General features: G+C 41.9%; 1 protein-coding gene across 3 annotated transcripts in view; it reads right to left on the reverse strand.

Annotated features, from left to right (window-relative positions):
• Positions 1–21665, reverse strand: part of cabin1 (calcineurin binding protein 1) — a 244075-nt gene that overhangs the window by 87686 nt on the left and 134724 nt on the right. For all 3 annotated transcript variants that reach the window (XM_033043465.1, XM_033043466.1, XM_033043464.1), the window contains exon 29: positions 7683–7846. In XM_033043465.1, the coding sequence (XP_032899356.1) occupies positions 7683–7846 (164 nt within the window). The remainder of the gene's footprint in view (positions 1–7682; positions 7847–21665) is intronic.

The following is a 21665-nucleotide window of genomic DNA, read 5'->3' on the forward strand; positions in this document are numbered from 1 at the left end:
CGACTCTTGTAGATGATCCCTTCGATGGTGGGGGGGTCATTACCCATGATGGACTGGGCAGTGTTCACTACTTTTTGCGATTTTCTTTGTTCCTGGCCGTTTGAGTTGCCGAACCAGGCTGTCATGCAACCAGTCACAATATGTTCTCTACTGTACATAGAAACATAGAAAATAGGTGCAGGAGTAGGCCATTCGGCCCTTCGAGCCTGCACCGCCATTCAATATGATCATGGCTGATCATCCAACTCAGTATCCTGTACCTGCCTTCTTTCCATACCCCCTGATCCCTTTAGCCACTAGGGCCACATCTAACTCCCTCTTAAATATAGCCAATGAACTGGCCTCAACTACCTTCTGTGGCAGAGAATTCTAGAGATTCACCACTCTCTATACCTATAGAAGTTCAAGAGAGTGTGTGTTGACATATCAAATCTCCTCAATCTTCCAAGGAAGTAGAGGCATTGATGGGATTTCTTTATGATTGCATCAATGAGCTGGGTCCAGGACAGGTCTTCAGAGTTGTGCCCACCAAGGAATTTGAAGCTTTTGACTTCCTCCACCAATGCCCCATCGATGAAAACAGGTATGTGGATCTTCACTCTTCCTCTTCTAAAGACCACAATCAGTTCCTTGGTCTTACTGTCTGGGTACATAGTTGTGAATATAGTCTTGCACATCTACCTCCCTTCCAACCACCTGCCTATCAAAACCTCCCTTTGCCTATGTTGACCTATTACCTGCTACACTGTCTTGCTTCTCCCCTTTCCCAGCTGTTATCCCCCCTGCAATCAGTCTGAAGAAGGGTCTCAACCCAAAACGTCATCAATCCATCTTCGGCTACCTGACCCGCTGGGCTACTCCAGAATTTGTGGCCGTTCAAAGAAATACACTGATCTTATCAGATCTGTGAAGGGAAGAGACCACACTATATACCTGCTGTAGAAATGTAACTCCTTAACATGCCTTTTCCGTGCCAATGAAAATGCAAACGCGATTAACTAAATCTACCTACGACTATCTCGACTACCTACAACGACATGGCGACCCCACTACAACTGCACCTATGACTACAGGATTATCGATTATCTCCATGGCGACATGTTGAAAAATTTGCGCCGACCATACTGAGGCCATGACTAGTTCGGGAACGCCTCACGACCATGAAGGAGACTCACCAGAGACCACCAGCGAACATGTGGCGACCATGTGGCGAGCGCAGAGTCTCGTGCACGCGTCTAAACAGTAGCCTAAGTGGGACAGGCCCATCACACTTTTCAAGGAAGCTTTGAGAATATTATTGAATCGTTTCCTTTGACCTTGTGGTAGTCTCTTGTCATGTCTGAGCTCAGAATAGATTCCTGTTCCACCAGTCTTATTTTGGGCATGCAAATTTCTCAGCCTATTCACTGGAGCACTAAGACCATTAGTGCTGGATGTTGGTCTGAGAGAGGATGTTAACATTAATTCTCCTATTCTACCATTAATGTGGAAACCTTGGTGCATACAAAATACTTCAGAGCAGTGCTGGTTCGCATTCTTTACAGGAAGAAATAAACCAAGCAACTATCATCTAGACCATCTTACCTGGGCAGTGAAGAAATAATCAGAAACAAAATTATTTGCCTCTTAAAAAAAATCAGCATACACAGATTTGCTAAATGCAAATTGCATCTAATTCGATTTACTTCTGCAATGAAATAGTGATACGGCTGACTGACAAATTGTTTTAAAATAGAAGAAACCAACAGTGAACAAATAATGAAAATTAAAGAAAAATTGCAGAAATCTGTAATAAAAACTGAAAATGCTGGAGATGCTCAGCAGGTGGGGCACATCTAGGGAAAATGAAACCGTGATAAGTTCAGGTCTCAGCTTCCCCAATCCTCTTTTCAGAAGCTGCCTGAGCTACTGAGTGTTTCCAGCCGTTTCTGTTTTTATTATCACTGTGAACAGCTGTTTCTCAGACTGGAGGGAAGTATGTTGTGATGTTCCCAGCAGTCAGCTTTCAGAATACCACTTTTTAATTTATACTGACCAGTTTTGTGCAACAGGAGTATAATTTAAACGTCTGCAGCTAACACATAGTAAACAATGAGGAGGATAGTAGCAGATGTCAGGAGGATGTAGTCACACTAGTAAAATTGGGCAAACATATGTTGGATTATACTTATGCAGAAGTGTGAAGTGATCTATTCTCATTCGCGAAATGAAGAAGGTGAGTATAAATTACAAATGTAAAAATTATCCCCAGTGGGTGTAGGATCGTGTTAATGTGCGGGGATCGCTGGTCGGCGCGGACCCGGTGGGCCGAAGGGCCTGTTTCCGCCCTGTATCCCTAAACTAAACTAAATCTAATTTTCAAGGGAATGCAGGATCAGAGACACTCAGATATACAAAATGTTCAAATGTGCCATAACAAGTGAATAGAACCTATATAGAGCACGCTGGACATTTGGCTGAAAAGGAGTGGAGATAGGAACAATTCCTGTCACGAAACCTGGCAACATGAGTTTCCCACCCAACAATATCAACACGACGAAATAACTAGTTACTGACTCCAGGAAACAGGGGTCTGAGGGCTTTGTGCATGGCCCCGGTCAGCATCAGTGGAGATGGTTTAGCACTTCAGGTTTCTGGTTCACCCACAATGAAGCTACAGCCAAAAAAAACACAACATTGCCTCTATTTATTCAGAGATTAAGGGAATTCGGCATGACTCCAACAACCCATACCAATTTCTATAGATGTATCATAGAAAACATCCTATATGATGCATCATTCTTGGTTTGGTAAAAAATTGCAGATGTTGGGGAGAAGGTACAAAAGCCTGAAGGCACGTACCACCAGATACGGACCTTCTTTCCCACCATTATCAGGTGACTGAACAGACCTGAGTATTGCTGCCTCTCCTCTGTCATAGCTCTCAATTCCCCATAGCCTTCAATTCTCTAATCTTACATTTTTCTTGCAGTTACAGTAAGTGAAAATCTAGCAGGCAAGCAGGATGCTTTCTCCAACCCTCCCAATTGAAGGCCACTATCTTCCACCGTTTCTACGCAGTGCTTGGTACTTACCTCCAGCAGCCAGTGTTTGTCCTCCAGGATGCACCTAGCCGCAGCCTGGTCCATGCCGGTCACCTGGACAAATTCAGCACAGAGACTCTCACGGCAGCGGCACAACGCTTCTGACGCCTCCGACTGCACTGAGGCTGCTCCATGGCCGGAGCTGCAGCAAGTGACTGGCCAGCCCAGCAAATACTCGCCAGCCCCAGCTCCCCGTCCGCATCCGCCCCCACCGCTGCTTCTGCTTCCATCCCTCCCTCAGCCCCAGCTCTCCAACACCCGCGGCCCATGCAGTTGATACGAGTTTTAACATTTACGTTGATCACAGAATTTCTCGTAGAGCTTAAGAAAGTTGTGATCAGCGTGAGAATTTGGCCAAATGCGTGATTCTCACGCTCAATGCGTGAGAGTTGGCAGCCCTGGTTACTCTCAGCTCTCTAGTCTCAGCATCATTGCAAGCTGTTGCTGCTAACTTCAGTACATTAAACAAGTTGTTGTTCACTGCTGCATGAGGAAGGTCACTCATGCTACATACCCATTGGGAGATCACTTCAATTACCTTCAGGCCACAGGTACAGGCAGAGATGACCCAGGGATGTATCTGCATTGCATGTAGTATCATAATTACAAAGGCCTTTATAGTAATCTTCTGCAGGAATAATTGACTCCAACTTTGGAGATTCTCTGTAGGCTCCTATGCATCAGCAGATAAACAAACCTAAGACCTAAACCCTCGGCAGCACAATTCAAATCACTCCCATCCATTCGTTGAGCAGAGGATTTCTCCTGCAGTTGGAGGAGTACTGTTTGTATTGTGGTATGTCCCTTTAAGGGTTGACGAAGCTGCCACTGGGAAGTGCAATAGATTAACAGAGCTGTGCAACATAGAACATGACACGGTACAGACATAGTACAGTTCAACTCAGGGAAATAACAACATATGCAGAGCGGGAGCAAAAAACTGCACATTCTAGACATTTAAAAATAAAATAGAACGATGGAGTGGTCAGCTGGTCAGATTGCACCAGTGACAAACATTGTTCTAGGGAACCTCCCAACTGAAGGTCACAAATGTAATGGGATTTAATGCAAAGTTTTAGAATGTTGATTTAAGGCCATTATAAAACAGTAAAACAACTCCTAGTCTTATAGTCACCTTGCGTTTTACGCTTGTCTGATTTATGCGTTTTTGAAATAACGCGCTTGTTTAATTAATACCAAAACCTAATTTACACATGGTATTTCTGAAATAATGCACTCAAATTTATGCCTGCTTAAATTTCTGTGTTTAATGTACACTTTTTTGAAATTGTGCTGCTTTTCAGGAATGTAACCCCTACCTAAAATATGAGATGCCTGTATATAAGCTTTCTTATGCTTCCTTACGTCACCCAGTCAACTCTAGCCCTCCAGCCAGTCCAATATCTTTACTCATCTCCCTACAACCTCTTCTCTCTCACTTGCCCATCAACTCTCTGCTACTTTTCCTACCATAGCTGGCATCGGCACCAATTAACAATTTTGTTAGAAGAAAAGGCAACATCAGGAGTCTGAAGAAGGGGTTCGGCCCGAAACGTTGCCTATTTCCTTCGCTCCATAGATGCTGCTGCACCCGCTGAGTTTCTCCAGCATTTTTGTCTACCTTTGATTTTCCAGCATCTGCAGTTCCTTCTTAAACATCAGGATAATATTGACCCGTTGCAAGGTAATATTGCAAATGAAATGGAAGAACTGGCCAACCTTTTCAGTAATCATTTTGTGCTTGTTTTCATGGGACTATACACGGAAATAACCTGTGCTCTGTACAGGGAAGATAACAATGAGTTAAGGCGCTAAACTTAAGAATTAACCAAAATGAGAAAACTGTATGATCTCCAGATTCTGGCAGTTTCCAATAGTGCTTCAAAGAAAGACAATCAGGAAACCACAGACCCTGTGCCATAATCTTCCAAATCTGTTTCTATTCAAAAATTCTCCCTTCAGATTTAAAAACTGCATTTCAGGAAGATGCAAGAGAGACAAAACAGGAAATTATGTCAGATTTAGATCAGTTATAAGGAAATTATTTTCTGAGGTGTTGCACATGGAACTGAAAATTATATATTTAGTGACTTTTCCTACTTCACCCGTTATGATGGAAAGAATGGAAGCTGATAAAATAGCTGATAATAGTTGGACTCTGGTCACTACCCTGAGGAACTCAGTAGTGATGTCCTGAAACTGGGAAACTTGGCCCCCAACAACCACATCAATCTTCCTTTGTGCAAGGTATGACTCCAACTACTGGAAAGATGTCCATAAATGTCATTTCTACCAGGACTCCTTGATGCCACACCCAGGCAGGTGCGGACCTGATGTCATCACCTCTGGATGTATTCTATGTATTGAGGCGAAGACCAAATCTGAGCTTTTGCACTTCTGAAACCCAAACCATGCATCAGTGAGCAAGTTCTTGTGTTGATTGATGGTATCTTGCAGCATTTTGAATGGTAGTACACATTGAATGGTAGGACTCTGGGGAGCATTGTAGAGCAGAGGGATCTAGGAGTGCAGGTGCATGGTTCCTTGAAAGTGGAGTCCCAAGTAGGAGTCGTGGTGAAAAAGGTTTTTGGCACATTGGCAATCATCAGTCAGAGTATTCCATATAAAAGTTGGGAGGTCATGTTGCCGGCATATAAGACATAGTGAGGCCACATTTAGAGTATTGTGTTCAGTTCAGGGCACGAGGTTATATGAAAGATATTGTCAAGCTGGAAAAGGTACAGAGAAGATTTACGAGGATGTTGCCAGGACTCAAGGGTCGGAGCTGTAGGGAGAGGTTGAGTAGGCTAGGACGCTATTCCTGAGTGCAGGAGGATGAGGGGTGATCTTATAGAGGTGTATAAAATTATGAGAGGAATAGATCGGGTAGATGCGCAGTCTTTTGCCCAGAGTGGGGGAATCGAGGACCAAAGGACATAGGTTTAAGGGAAGGGGGGAAAGATTTAATAGGAATCTGAAGGGTAACTTTTTCACACAGAAGATGGTGGGTGTATGAATGATCTGCCAGAGGAGGTAGCTGAGGTATCCCAACGTTTAAGAAACAGTTAGTCAGGTACAGGAATAAGACAGGGTTGGAGGGATATGGGCCAAAGGCAGGTAAGTGGGCCTAGTGTAGCTGGGACATGTTGGCCAGTGTGGGGAAGTTGGATCAAAGGGCCTGTTTCCATGCTGCATGACTTGATGACTGAGAGCAGACCATTGGATCGTAATTAGCGGACTGCATTTGTTCTGCTTTTTTATGGACAGTACACACCAAGACAAGTTTCTACCTTGTCAGGTCGATTCCAGTGTTGCAACTGTACTGGAAAAGTTTGGCTAGAGGGGCAGCTGGCATGTACAGCAGTACATTAAGTTCTGTAGTTGTTTTCTTAAATCACTTGGAGATAATTAAATTGGCTAAAGGTTGGTGTTTATATCTGTGGAGATTTCAGTCTGAAGCTGCAAAGCATTGTCCAGTTGGCACCTCTGACTGAGTTTAGGTGTAAATGCTTCTCTTTGTCACACACATTTTGGACTTGACTATTGCGGAGAACGGGGTGGTATTTTGAGTCCAGTTTGTCTTAACAGCCTAATATTGTACGGATACAAATTCTACAAATCTTGCTGCTACATTTGTCAGTAATATCCTATCCTATAAAATGGTACACTGTTACATTCATATTACATAGGCAATGCATTTTATATAATTGAAATAATTTAAAAAGGAAATATACAAAATAATGGGGAGATTTAGCAATGAAGTGAAAAGAAAGAAACAAAGTTGAATTGTGGAAAAACATGGATAGAGTGAAACCCAGGAATGAGTAGGTAAACATATAAGGAGTGTCTGATGGCAGTGGGCCTTTATTTGTCGGAGTTTAGAAGAATGAGGGGGAGATCTCATTGAAACATGCAGAATTGTGAAAGGCTTGGATAGAGTGGGTGTGGAGAGGATGTTTCTACTAGTGGGAGAGTCTAGGACTAGAGGTCAGAGCCTCAGAATTAACGGACGTTCTTTTAGGAAGGAGATGAGGAGGAATTTCTTTAGTCAGAGGGTGATGAATCTGTGGAATTCTTTGCCACAGAAGGTTATGGAGGCAAAGTCAGTGGATATATTTAAGGCAGAGATAGATAGATTCTTAATTATTTCAGGTGTCAAAGATTATGGGGACAAGGCAGGAAAATGGTGTTAGGAGGGAGAGATAAATGTGCCATGATTGAATGGCGGAGTAGACTTGATGGGCCGAATGGCCTAATTTTACTCCTATCACTTATGATCTTATGAAACCAATGTCACTTTGGGAGAGAGTCCAGTGATACTTGCTATTTTGTCTGGAGTATAACCCTGGTGTCTGAGAGTACCATGATGGAGTATAAGAGATGGATAAGTTTCAGGACTATTCGTCACTTTTGCAAAGTTTCATAAAGTACATAAGGAAGGTAATAGTGAAGGGAATGTTTGAATTTCTCCAATGTTCAGAAAAGGGAATTTTGTATGTTAGGTGGATATTCATATATCTGTTTTTTTTAATTTGAGAAAGGAAAAATTATCTGCTATCTATATCTATATAATTCCGAAGTTCCAAGATGCATACTTACTTTCCTTGGTCAGGTGTCCTTTGAAGCATGGAAGATACTCTCAGCAGTGTATTATGGTCCTTCAGTTGTGATAGAACATCAAGTAAGATAACAATTGAACGGTTCATATGTGAGGCAAAGCTGCCAGGACGGTCAATTTCATCCACTGGAATGCGCCAGATTCCCTACAGAGATCAAAAAAGAGTGATTCCTTCAACATTGATCATTGAGGATTAAAGACGACCACATAAACATGACTTAAAAACACGACACAACCACATTAAACGAAGTTGTGGGAGAATCCACAAAATAGTTATTTGTTCTATAAAAGTTCAGGCCCAAACTATGATGATCATAGTTCAGTCCATTAGAATACAGATCAGACCCAATAATGCGACCCGATAACATATCACAATAAGTTGTTACAGATGCTGCCTGACCCTTTGATTTACTCCAGTATTTTGTGTCTATCTTTGGTATAAACCAGTATTTAAAGTTCCTTTTCATTTCACTCTGCTGCACTCTGTGTTTGTCTCCCACAAAAGTAAAGCTAAGCACATTTGTTCATTTGGTTCCCATATTCCATTATCTTCTTTCCTTTCATCCATCTAACCAACCTAATCTTGAATGTTGACAGTGCTGCCTACACCTCCATCTCTTGGAGTGAATCCCACAGCTTCCCAACAGAGTGTTTGCAGGTTTGTTATCTCTTCTTTTCTAAATCTTGTACATTTTATTTTGTATCGATGGCCTTTGAACTATGGAACAGGCCCTTTGACCCACAATGTCCACACCGAACATGATGCCAAGTTAAACTAATCTCCTCTCCCTGCACTTGATACATTTCCCTCCAATTCCTGCATATACATGCACCCTTCCAAAATCCTGTAAGATGACACCATCATATCTATGTCGACCACCACCGTTGACAGCGCGTTCCTCTCTCTGCGTAAAAAAAGTGCCCTGCGCATCTCCTTTAAATCTGCCTCTCTCACTTTAAAGTTAGTCCTTTGACATTTCCACCCTGTTTCCCCTATCTATGCCTCTCATATTTTAAAAACTTTTATCAGGTCTTCCGCCACCATCAACCTTCCAGTGAAAACCTTCAAGTTCGTGCATCCTCTGCTTATAGCTAATCCCATCTTATCCAAGCAGCATTCTAGTAAGTCCCTTTGCACCCTCGCCAAGGTCTCCACACCCCTGTAACGGGGCAGCCAGATCTCCAAACTCCAAAAACAGCCTAACGAAAGACATATAGAGCTGCAGTGTGACGTGTTGACTCTTATACTCAATGTCCTGACTGAAGATGGCAAGCATGCCATATACCTTGTTTACCAATCTATCTTCTTGTGTTATCACTTTCAGGGAGTTATGGACTTGGACTCCAAGATCCTTCTGTACATTAATGCTGCTAAGGGTCTTGCCATTAAGGATATACTTTTCGCTTACTCCCAAACTCCCAAAGTGCACACCTCTTCAGCCCATCTCTTCCAAATGAGAGCAGATCATATTTGTCTTCAATAACATCCCAACCACTAATGTGAGGCTCACTGTTGTATAGTTTCTTGGATTATCTCTACTTCTTCTTAAATAAAGGAACATTGGCTAATCTCCAGTCCTCGCCTGTGGTGAGAGAAGATATAAAGATCTTCAAGAGCCCTGCGATCTCTTCTCTTGCCTCTCTCAATAATCTGGTACAGATCTCATCAGGCCCTCTGGATTTATCCATTTTATTGCTCTTCAGGAGCTCAATCACCATCTCCTTGATTTCAAACTTTGCCCTAGTGTATTAGTAATCCCCACACTGATCTCACTTTCCCCCATGTCCTTCTCCTTGGAGAAAATAGATGCAAGTACTCATTTAGTACCTCGCCTATATCCTCTGATTCCAAGCATTCCAAGATTCCAAGCACCCTCTTTTATCCTTAGGCGGGCCTACCTTCTACTTAATAACCTCTTTTTAATAACTTCTTGTTTTTAATGTATGTATAAAATGTCGGGATTTTCTTTAATCCCACTCGACAATTATATTTCATGGTCCCTTTTGGCCCTCGAGAACCCGATTGAGTTATTCCTTGCTTGCTTTATATTCTTCACTTGAAATAATCTGTCATAATTTTAAACACTTCTGTAACACTTCTGCATTGTTCCAAATATAAAGTCTCCTGTTTTTCTTGGCTTTCATCCATCCAAGCATCAATTTGCATATCTATGTTACATCGTTTCACTAAGCTCAAATTCCTCCCTCATTAGAGACAGGGGGTGGTCTAATATTAATATTTTATACAAGCTGATTATTATCTCTTGTCTTGTCTTTCTCCATACAAAATATATAAATAAAAGTTAGAACATTTTTATTTTAATAGCTCCATCAATCTGAGATGTTGCCTTTAGTTTGTATTGGAGTTTGTATTGGAGTTTCTCAACACCAAGCCTATTTGGAGTCCAATTATTTCCATCTTGTTATAAACCAAAGAGGCATCACATCAAGGCAAGGCATGCATTTGCCAAATCCTCTCCCACTACACTATTTCATTGATAGGTTAATTGTGGTCAATGGCCTTCTGAAGAGTCAATTTTAGGATAATCTAAAACTGCAAAACCGCTGATTGATTGTTATACACATTGCCTAGAAACTGTCTCACATATAAATCATGTGGGACACAAGCGGGCCACTTCGAGTCACTCTGGAAAAGTACCCTCCCTCCGCTGTATTGCTTGTCATTGTCATGTTAATTCTCTAACACTTTAGCATTTTCTGCAATTTTCCGATTATTATTCTAATTATTGTGAATATGAAGAAACATCTTCAGTAAGTTGCCAGTGGTAAGCAGTGGTTTATAACCACCGAAAGAGGGAACCATTTTGATAATGAATCCTCCAGGACATCACGACAGGCACCTTCACCTGGAGTTAGTGGTCCTATCTCAACAGGTGATGAGAATCTTGATCCTTTCAGTAGGGATGATTTTGAGTGAAATCTCACTGTTAGCAGTGCATCTGGTTTACAGTGCATCTGGTAATAATTGTGCACTGCGAAGTGAGAATTACAATTGGTACAATATAGGTCAGCATTCTGACTCGTTCTTAGTGTGTACGAGTCAGAATGCTGATAGCAGGGTTCAGCCAAAAGTAAAGACCAGGCTCTTGAATTTTTCTTACAACTATATTTCATGAAGTGAAATTTTACCTGCTTTTTTTAAATACGCATTCAAGGCTAACAACATTCCTTTGTTGATGACCATCTCCAAATATGCTTTGATATCAGCAAAGCATTTTAAAAGTATTTCAAAAGCTATTTTTGAAAGAGAGAATGAGATTGAGAGGAAAAGATATGTAGGAAAGAACTGCAGATGCTGGTTCAAATCGAAGGGAGACACAAAATGCTGGAGTAATGCTGCAGGATCTATGGAGAGAAGGAATGGGTGACGTTTCAGGTCGAGCCTGAACAAGGGTCTCGACCCGAAACGTCACCCATTCCTTCTCTCCAGATATGCTGCCTGTGCAGCTGAGTTACTTCAGCGTTTTGTGTCTACCTTTGAGAGGAAAAGATAGTTCAGCCATGATTGAATGGCAGAATGGACTCAATGGGCCAAATGGCCTAATTCTGCTCCTACGCCTTATGATACACATTGATGTTTCTTGGTTCCCTTCTCTCCCAATCATCCACCGGTTTTCCCACCAAGCTACAATACCTATTGTATTCATGAGCCTGGCATGATTCAAATGTCTCTGGCTGAGGTTTTCAACCATGGCATTCCCCACCCTAAGCTGCCCACTATATTCCTCTGATCATCTGCAGGTGGGACTGAAGTACCAATGTTAAATGCAGGAGGATCTCAGCGCTAGGTTTGCTGGAATGAAGCTGCAACCACATGCCCTTCATGAGCTTACGAGTTGAAAGGTGCAGTTTGTTTTGGAATTAAAGCCAGGTGTCTCACTCGAGGGGACAATGCTGTTTTGATCTATTGTTCATCATAAAATGATTGTTAAAGCGGCTTTTACTCAGCAAAGAGCTGTGATAAGCATTAAAGGAAAAATAATACATGCGACTTGCACACAATCTCTCTCTCAAAAAGACATTAAATGCAAGGCAGAATATATTTACAAATATACATTTCATATTCATTGGATTATCATGCCAAACATGGTTTTACTTGAGGAAATCACAGTCACTCTGATTAAACCTGTGCTGTCTTCTACTGTTTGAATTCCTTGCAGTCCCCTATTTTAATATACAGTAATACTAAAAGTGACCCGCAAAGGAAGGTAACAAGACCAGTTATCAGTGGAGAATTAGGTTTTTGTTCTTTGACTGAATACAATGATTACAACAAAGCTATAACACAATCAGAAACACAGTTTAGCCCCATATGATGGGTTTGTAATCTGAAGTCACTGTGCAATGGACTTCATTTTATTTCTGCACTATTCCAGGTGTTTGTATGCATAACTTTACCCATCTTTACTATTCAACTAAAAACACAGGCCTGACACTATTACACATCTAATTAAAAAAAAATACAGGTAGTTAATTCCGAGAGATATGTCTCGCATCTCATGTAAAAAATAACAGCTGCTAGATTGCTCTAATTAATCTAATGTCAATCAGCATCCCAGGACAAGAACAAAGTTGACAAGAACTCAGTACAAGTACTCTCTTCACGTGAGATGTTAAGCAGAAGTCTCAATGTTCAGGTCAATATAAAACATTCACTGCACTACCTGAAGAGATGCAAGGATGCTCCTGCTCACCATTCCTTCTTCAAATGACAAAATGTTTTATAGGATTCTGTCTCCTGTGAACCATGTGGCCATGTCTGCCCAAAAATAACAAATAACTACTTTTTAACAGAAAGCCTTAATGGTTCAAATGCTCCAAAATCTTCAGAAGTTAACAGAAAATTCACATTGGTAATCCCCTCGGATATTTTGGGGGAGAACCCAACAACCTCGAGGTTAGAGACTCAAATACTAAATAAGGATCGTTTATTCAACCAATCTCGTTTTCTTGGTAATGGTTTTACTCATATGGAAATATCTGCAAACCTAGAACATGCAATACTGAACAATGTGCCACAGATAGAGAACACAAACAAACTAACTTCCTGGAGCCTACACAATTCTCATTTGTGGCTAATGGCTTCCAGGAACAAATTAACCTGTGGAAGTACTTTAGTGGAAATGCAATTACTTGCCTTACAGAGTGGCAGTTATTCATTTCACCGCTAGATAGTAATAAGTTATCAAGGAGATCTACAGCAGGGTGCAAGTTAAAAATTGTGCCAGTGAAAACCAAGAGAGGAATGAAGGCTCTTGCAGACAAAATATAGAAGATAAAGGTGACTCTGATGAACAAACAAAGATCAATACTGGTACAACAGAAAATCCTTGCACGTTGTTCTCCTATATATATTCTACTACGCACACTTCCAGCTGAAATGGTGCTCTGAAATGGGGGGACTATGTATAAACACTGCTATAATTTCTACATGGTGAAACCAAAATGTATACAAACGGCCTTTATCAAAATCTGACAATGTGCACTTTAACTACATGTGATTTTTTCTATTACAAATCTCAAATTGTGGAGTACAGAGGCAAATAAATAAATGATGGGTCTTTGTCCCAAACATTATGGAGGGCACTGTAGAAACAGACCATTCGACCCAACCTGTCCATGCCGACCTCAATGCCCCAACTATAGATGTTTCACCTGCCCGCCCTCCCCCCCGTTTGTCCTCTAAACCTTTATTATCTTTGAGCATCAAGAAAGATGGCAGTAGAGTTCAGGCTGGTTGAATGAGCAGAAAGGTGGAAAATGAAAACTCAAGAATTATGAAGTATTCATTTTTGTTAAGCAATTTAATTTAGTTAAGCAATTTAAATTGGGGAGCACAATCCTACACAGGGTACAAGAACAGAGAGATCTGGGAATGTACATTGAAGATGACGAGGCAGGTGGAGAAAACTGGAAAGAAAAGTATTGGGCTTAATAAATTGTAGCTTAGAGCAAGAAAATCATAATGAACTGTTATAAAAGACCAATTTAGATACAATTGGTGTACTGTGGCAAGTATTTTTTACTTCCCCTCTGAACTGTTGATGACATTTTACTTTAGGTGACATTTTAGATTGGCAGACCAATTGGAGGAGGGGATTGGGGTGGGGGGTGGTGGGGGTTGGGGCATGGGGAGGAACTGGAATTGGGGAAAACAGGACAAATCCAAGCCGGCAACAGATGACCTCAGGCAAGGAGGTTCCCTTCCAGTTCCGGCCTGGAAGCGCCACGAGTCGGGGCTGGCGTGTGGAACTAGCGCTGTAAACAGCGAGGGAGGTGGCACGAGCCGGGACTGATGTGGGCAGCCGTCGGCAGGTCAGTCCGCTGTAACTGAAATCCATATAAAGAAGTCGATTAAAATAAGGAATACTGTATATCTCAAACAACAGAGGTCCCAGCACAGATCCCTGCAGAATACCGCTGGTCACAGATCTGTAGCCAGAATAACATCCTTCCACTACAACCCTATAGGAAAGCCAGTTATGAATCCAAGTCACTATGGATCCTATGCATCTTAATATTTGGGATCTGCCTATCATAGGGCATTTTATCAAACGCCTTACTAAAATCCACGTAGACAACATCCACTGAACTATCTTCATTAATTACATTCATAACCTCCTAAAAATCACATTCATAACCTCCTAAAAAAAACTCAATCAAGTTAACAAGACATGACCTACATGGACAAAGCCATGCTGGCTGTCCCTAATTAGCTATTCCCTTCCAAATGCAGGTTAATCCTATTCCAAAGTATCCTCTCTAATAGCTACCATTGATGCTAAGGGTTCACTAGCCTATAATTTCCTGGATTATCTCTACTTCCCTTTGTAAACAAAGGAGCAACCTGAGACTAAAGAAGGGTCTTGACCCAGAACGTCATCCATTCCTTCTCTCCAGAGATGCTGTCAGTCCCACTGAGTTACTCCAGATTTTTGTGTCTATCTTCGGTTTAAACCAGCATCTGCTGTTCCTTTCTACACAACATTAGTTACTCTCTTGTCCTCTGGGATATCGCCTGTTGCTGGAGAGGACACAAAGATCTTCATCAAGGCCCATGCAATCGTCTCCCCTGCCTCCCTTATTGTTTTTCAAGAGACCCAACACCACCTTCTTCTTGATCTCAATCAGCCCTGGCATATTAATATCCCAATACTGATCACTCTATTCTGCCTTTCCTTCATGGGTCATTGTTGGTCATATGGCTGTTGGTGTCGGCTATTGTTCGATCGTTTGGATTTAGGAAATATGGTGCAATATCTTTCCTGTTAGAGCACGTATGACAACATTAACTTTGAAGGAGTTCCCCTCTGAAAAGGGTCTGATTCAAAAGGTCATCTGACAAATTCCTTCCACCAATATTGCCTGATCCACTGAGTTACTCCAGCGGTTTGTTTTTAGAACAACATTAATACTATTTTATGACTGTGGCAGTCACATTAGCATTAACAGTAATTATTGACAATCCTAGTTCTGTTCAGGTTAGTTTGCTGGGTATACTGGGTGGCCCAGGTAGAGTCGGGCTCAAGCTGTGTCTGGTGCCCACTGTGCAACTCTAGTGTCCCCCTGAAATCCATCACTATGCACCACACTCAGAGAATTCCTACTTGAGAACATTCAGAAGTGAAGTGAAATACATCACCATGGAATATTCTTTCATCCCCACTCAGAAGTCTCCCCAATTCTGTGCAGCATCCCTGCTTTCCACAGGTTTCAATTGCTAACACTTATGGCCCTTAAAAAGTATGTTCAACAAACACGGAGGCCAGCAGGAATCAGTGTTCTCGGGGTGAAGATCATGACTAAAACTAAACTTAAATTAAGCAAAACAACAACTTGTTTTAATCTGTAGCTGGTTTGATGGAAATGAGGCAAAGAGGTTGTTCACGTTATTTGTAGGGTGGATTTCAATTTCCTATACTACCCATCTTATTAGCTAAAACTGCGGCAATCATACCCAACACTTTGGATTTGTTCAGTTAGCCTTACAGCCCTACATCATTTATTTATTTTTTGCCTGTGGGTATGCATGCAAACAAGAATAATTTGCACACATACCTTCTTCAGGAGTTGGGAGCCAATGCATTATTGGTTACTATTTCTGGAAAATTTGACTTCATCTGTTTTTCATAAGCTTTGCAGATCTCAACATGGCAGACCATGCACAACAAGATATTACAGCACCATGGGGTTTTGAAGCAAGCAAAGCAAACAATCATTAAACATTGTGAACCCAGCACACCATGTGTTACGAGGAACAGTTGACAGACAAGATTGAAATGCACAACACTTAAGACCTAGGAGCTTTTAAGTTTAGTTTAGTTTAGAGATACAGTGCAGAAACAGTCCCTTCGGCCCACCGTGTCCACGCCGACCAGCGATCCCTGCACACTAACACTATCCTACACACACTAGGGACAATATTACCAAGCCAATTAACTTACAAATCTGTACGTTAATGGAGTGCGGGAGGAAACCGTAGATCTTGGAGAAAATCCATGCAGGTCACGGGAGAACGTACAAACTCCGTACAGACAGCACCTGTAATCGGGATCAAACCCGGGTCTCTAAACCTTTAAGGGGCCACAAGTAACTGAACTTTATAAAAATCACAGATACTTGCCAGGATAAAGCAGACTTCAGGGTGAATTCTCTCAAAGGATAAAACAACATTGTATATCACAAAGTATATCACTGTCATTTTTAATGTGAACATTCTCAAGCAGGAATATACTGAGTGCGAGTACAAAAGTAGGTTCACTAATTAACTTCCATACCAACCTTTAACCCCATAGTTAACCAAACTTTACAAACAACTAAAATACTTCTTGCAAAGCTATCAAATTAGCATTCTTATTCTGCCTCTGCAAAGTCATAAACATATAATTTGTTTAAAGAACACAATGAATATGATTTCCTTTTTAGGCTGTTCTTTGCACAAGATTTACAGTTCTGCAGGCAATAAAAATTTATATTATTTATCGGTAAGCATATCTCACTAGGCCTCAGCAAAAGCAGACAGAAAACACAAAGTAAAAGGCACATATCACTTTTCATCAATTGTAAAGAAAGCAACTGACACACTCTCTCCCCTCCGCCCCTCTCTAAGATGTCTCAATTACTTCAGTAAACCCCAAAAAGATTATACCAACAGATTATAGCAACATTTTTATTTTAGTTTGGAACTTTACGGTAATTCCTTCTTTTAATTAAATATTTTTGACTCCCACACGCTCCAAGAAGCCACAAATATTTGACTCACATCTATTTCACCTTTTAGATAATCTTCTACACCATTTCCATAAAAAATTTCAAAAGGGAAACTAAGCTGTGTTTACCACAAGATGAAACCAAGTTGGAGCAGCTGTAATGCAAATACTTGCCAGAAACACTGCCCTGCTGTTTACATATGCATTCTAGGGGGGGGAAAAATACAGCACAGACTTCAGTTCAAGACACAGCACACGAGGAGACTTCCAGCATGTTTGTGAAGGGATTCCCCTGTTCTAACCACAGGTGACAGAGAAAATGATGATGGCATTCACAGACAACTTCGAGGTACTCACCATTACAACAGTAACTACGGCCTCATCCAATTATCATCATATTTACTAGTTAAAAGCCTCCCATAAATCTCCGGCTGAAAAGAATAACATTGGTCAACCGTGGGGCCTGGAGTGCACAGTCCTGACAGAGACACAAAAGCATCTGCAGGTCTGAGAGAGGCAGCATGCTGTTGTCAGACGTTTGTTCCTCTTTCAAGCGTTCCATCTCACGCCCACACAGTCCCCCCTGACCCCGGCTTCACTGCTTTTAAGGCAGCTTGAGGCTCAAGGCAGCCAATCACAAAACCCCAAAACCGCCCACCCATCCTCCCACACAAGCACACATACCCACCTGATTGTACAGTACATACAGTAGAGCTACAAGTAGCTACATATTCCACAGTAAAAAAACTGCCTACCGTTTGTTTTCCGTAGCAAAAATGTGCAGTGCTTACACCGCCGACAATCCTGTTTATCTGTGCCCTTCCAATTCCTATCTCTCACCATCTGTGGTAGCCCTGCACCTAGACATTTCCTGTAGTTTCATCTGTGTTTGTTTGCAACAATGTCAGTTTTATTCTTTCACTTAACTCTTTCCATTCTGGGATTTTTACTGCGTTGTTCAGTATTCAGCAAGATTGGTATATTAAACAGCAGTGCTGAATAATGCCACAGAACTAGGCATAAACAAAATCTAAATCACACGCTTCCTTTCAGCTCTCTTAACAGGGCTTGAGCTAAACCTGAATATAATCATTACACCAGCATATTCAAAGGAACATTTTCTGTCTCTCTCCCTCACCAACCCAAGTGTTAATAGCAGTTCTGGAGCCCTGTACCTTGAATCAGGCCAGCCACTGAAGATGTCATCGGATATTTACTCACATACACTTTTTACTAAAATCATGTTCTAACAGCACAACATACATAGTATTCCTATTCCAAATACACAAATATCTAAAGGTGCAAGGTATCAGGCGCTTGCAAGTTTTCAAAATATGTGTGTAAATGGATGAAGCAGCTATCTACCAGGTTAGTACACAACAGACTACAACGCCCACAGACATAACTGGGTACTGGGTTCATCAATCAGGGATACATAGCTGGGGGCCAAGTGAGATCTCCTGCACTCCACCTTCCCGTTTCCCACTGTCACTGTTACAGTACCCTCCATAATGTTTGGGACAAAGACCCATCATTTATTTATTTGCCTCTGTACTCCACAATTTGAGATTTGTAATAGAACAAAAATCATATGTGGTTAAAGTGCACATTGTCAGATTTTATTAAAGGCAATTTTTATACATTTTGGTTTCATCATGTAGAAATTACAGCTGTGTTTATACATAGTCCCCCCATTTCAGGGCACCATAATGTTTGAGACAAATGGCTTCACAGGCGTTTGTAATTGCTCAGGTGGTGTTTAATTGCCTATTAATGCAGGTATAAGAGAGCTCTCAGCACCCAGTCTTTCCTCCAGTCTTTCCATCACCTTTGGAAACTTTTATTGGTGTTTATCAACATGAGGACCAAAGTTTGGCCAATGAAAGTCAACTATGCCATTATGAGACTGAGAAACAAGAATAAAACTGTTAGAAACATCAGCCAAATCTTAGGCTTACCAAAATCAACTGTTTGAAATATCATTCAGAAGAAAGAGAGCACAGGTGAGCTTACTAATTGCAAAGGGTGGCAGGCCAAGGAAGACCTCCACAGCTGATGACAGAGGAATTATTTCTAAAGGAAAACCCCTAAAAACCTGTCCGACAGATCAGAAACACTCTTTAGGAGTCAGGTGTGGATTTGTCAATGACCACTGTCCAGAGAAGACTTCATGAACAGAAATACAGAGGCTACATTGCAAGATGCAAACCACAGGTTAGACACAAAAATAGGATGGCCAGGTCACAGTTTGCCAAGAAGTACTTAAAAGAGCAACCACAGTTCTGGAACAAGGTCTTGTGGACAGATGAGATGAAGATTAACATATCAGAGTGATTGCAAAAGCAAAGTATGGAGGAGAGAAGGAACTGCCCAAGATCCAAAACCTACCACATCATCTGTGAAACACGGTGGTGGGGTGTTATGGCCTGGGCATGTACGGCTGCTGACGGTACTGGGTCACTTATCTTCATTGATGATACAACTTCTGATGGTAGTAGCATAATACATTCTGAAGTATATAGACACATCCTATCTGCTCAAGTTCAAACAAATGCCTCAAAACTCATTGGCCGGCGGCTCATTCCACAGCAAGACAATGATCTCAAACATACTGCTAAAGCAACAAAGGAATTTTTCGAGGCTAAAAAATGGTAGATTCTTGAGTGGCCAAGTCAATCACCCGATCTGAACCCAATTGAGCCTGCGTTTTACATGAAGAGTACTAGCCCCAAAAACAAGCATGATGGCTGCAAAACAGGCCTGGCAGAGCATCACCAATGGCTGCAAAACAGGCCTGGCAGAGCATCCAGCATGCAGTCATTGCATGCAAAGGATATGCAAAAAAAAAACTAAACATGACTTCTTTCATTTACATGACATTGCTGTGCCCCAAACACTATGGTGCCCTGAAATGCAGGGGGACTATGTATAAACACTGTTGTAATTTTCAAATGGTGAAACCAAAATGTATACTTATGGCCTTTATTAAAATCTGACAATGTGCACTTTAACCACATGTGATTTTGTTCTATCACAAATCTCAAATTGTGGAGTACATAGGCAAATAAATAAATTATGGGTCTTTGTCCCAAACATTATGGAGGGCACTGCACAACTGTAGAAACACAGGAGGAGCATTCCTAGGAAAGTAATGCCCCTGTCCCACTTAGGAAACCTGAACGGAAACCTCTGGAGACTTTGCGCCCCACCCAAGGTTTCCGTGCGGTTCCTGGAGGTTTTTGTCAGTCTCCCCACCTGCTTCCACTACCTGCAACCTCCGGCAACCACCTGCAACCTCCGGGAACTGCACAGAAACCTTGGGCGGGGCGCAAAGTCTCCAGAGGTTTCCATTCAGGTTTCCTAAGTGGGACAGGGGCATAACAGTGCGGTATCTAGAAAATCCACTTGAAATAGGGTTGGAAGGTACACAGGCAGGTTGGGGCAAGAGCCACCATAAAAGGTAGACCTTACTTTTGCATGACGACTTGGGGAGCCAAAGGGCATGATACAGGGTCAAGAGAATAAAGTTAGAAAGCAGTGGAAAAAAACAGACACAGTGCTGGAGTGACTCAGCGGCTCAGGCAACTTAGTCAGTCATAGAGTGATACGGTGTGGAAACAGACCCTTCGGCCCAACTTGCCCACACCGGCCAACATGTCCCAGGTACACTAGTCCCATCTGCCTGCGCTTGGTTGATATCCCTCCAAACTTGTCCTATCCATGTACCTGTCTAATTGTTTCTTAAATGTTGGGATAGTCCCAGCCGCAACTACCTCCTCTGGCAGCTTGTTTCAAATACCCACCATCCTGTGTGTGAAAAAGTTACCCCTCAGATTCCTATTAAATCTGTTTTCCCTTCACCTTGACCCTATGTCCACTGGTCCTCGATTCCCCATACTCTGGGCAAGAGATTCTGTGCATCTACCCGAACTATTCCTCTCATCATTTTATACACCAGCTTCTATAGAGAATATGAATAGGTGATGTTTCAGGTCCGAACCCTTCTTCGGACTGAAGTCTGAAGAAGGGCTCTGACCCAAAATGTCACCTATTCATGTAGAAATAAGGAACTGCAGATGCTGGCATAACTCGGCGAGTCAGGCAGCGTCTCTGGAAAACATGGATAGGTGGTGTTTCGGTTCAGGCCCCTTCTTCTCTTCTTCAGATTGAGGTGGAGGAGGGTGATTAAGGTGGTGGGATAAATGTGCATGCACCGGAGTGCTGTTCTTCCAGTTTGCATCTGGCCTCACTCTGGCAAGGATAGAAGGGTCGGTAGGGGAATTGAAAAGCAAGTTAAAATGATTAGCAACCAGGAGATCCAGCAGGCTTTGGCGACAGAGTTTTTTTTACCTAGAAACAGCTTACACAATGGCCTGTTTCCTTTATCATCGTTACCTTTTTGCATATCTTTCATTCATTGTTCTTTATCTCTCCACATCACTGTCTACATCTCTCATTTCCCTTATCCCTAACCAGCCTGAAGAAGGGTCTCGACCCAAAATGTCACCCATTCCTTCTCTCCAGAGTTGCTGCCTCCAGAGTTACTCCAGTTTTTTGTGTCTAACCTCAGGCTTTCTGACTGAAGGGACAATGAGCTTGATGTTCTGCTCAGGGTCCAACTAACAACGTCAGGTCAGAGGAAGCAGCAGCTATCAAGTAGACTGTGGGTTTAAATTCAAGATTGCCTGTTCAAGGTGACCTTCACACGAGACACTGGTTCCACCTGGACTGGAG

The sequence above is a fragment of the Amblyraja radiata genome, chromosome 25 (assembly GCF_010909765.2).
Source record: "Amblyraja radiata isolate CabotCenter1 chromosome 25, sAmbRad1.1.pri, whole genome shotgun sequence".
NCBI lineage: Eukaryota > Metazoa > Chordata > Chondrichthyes > Rajiformes > Rajidae > Amblyraja > Amblyraja radiata.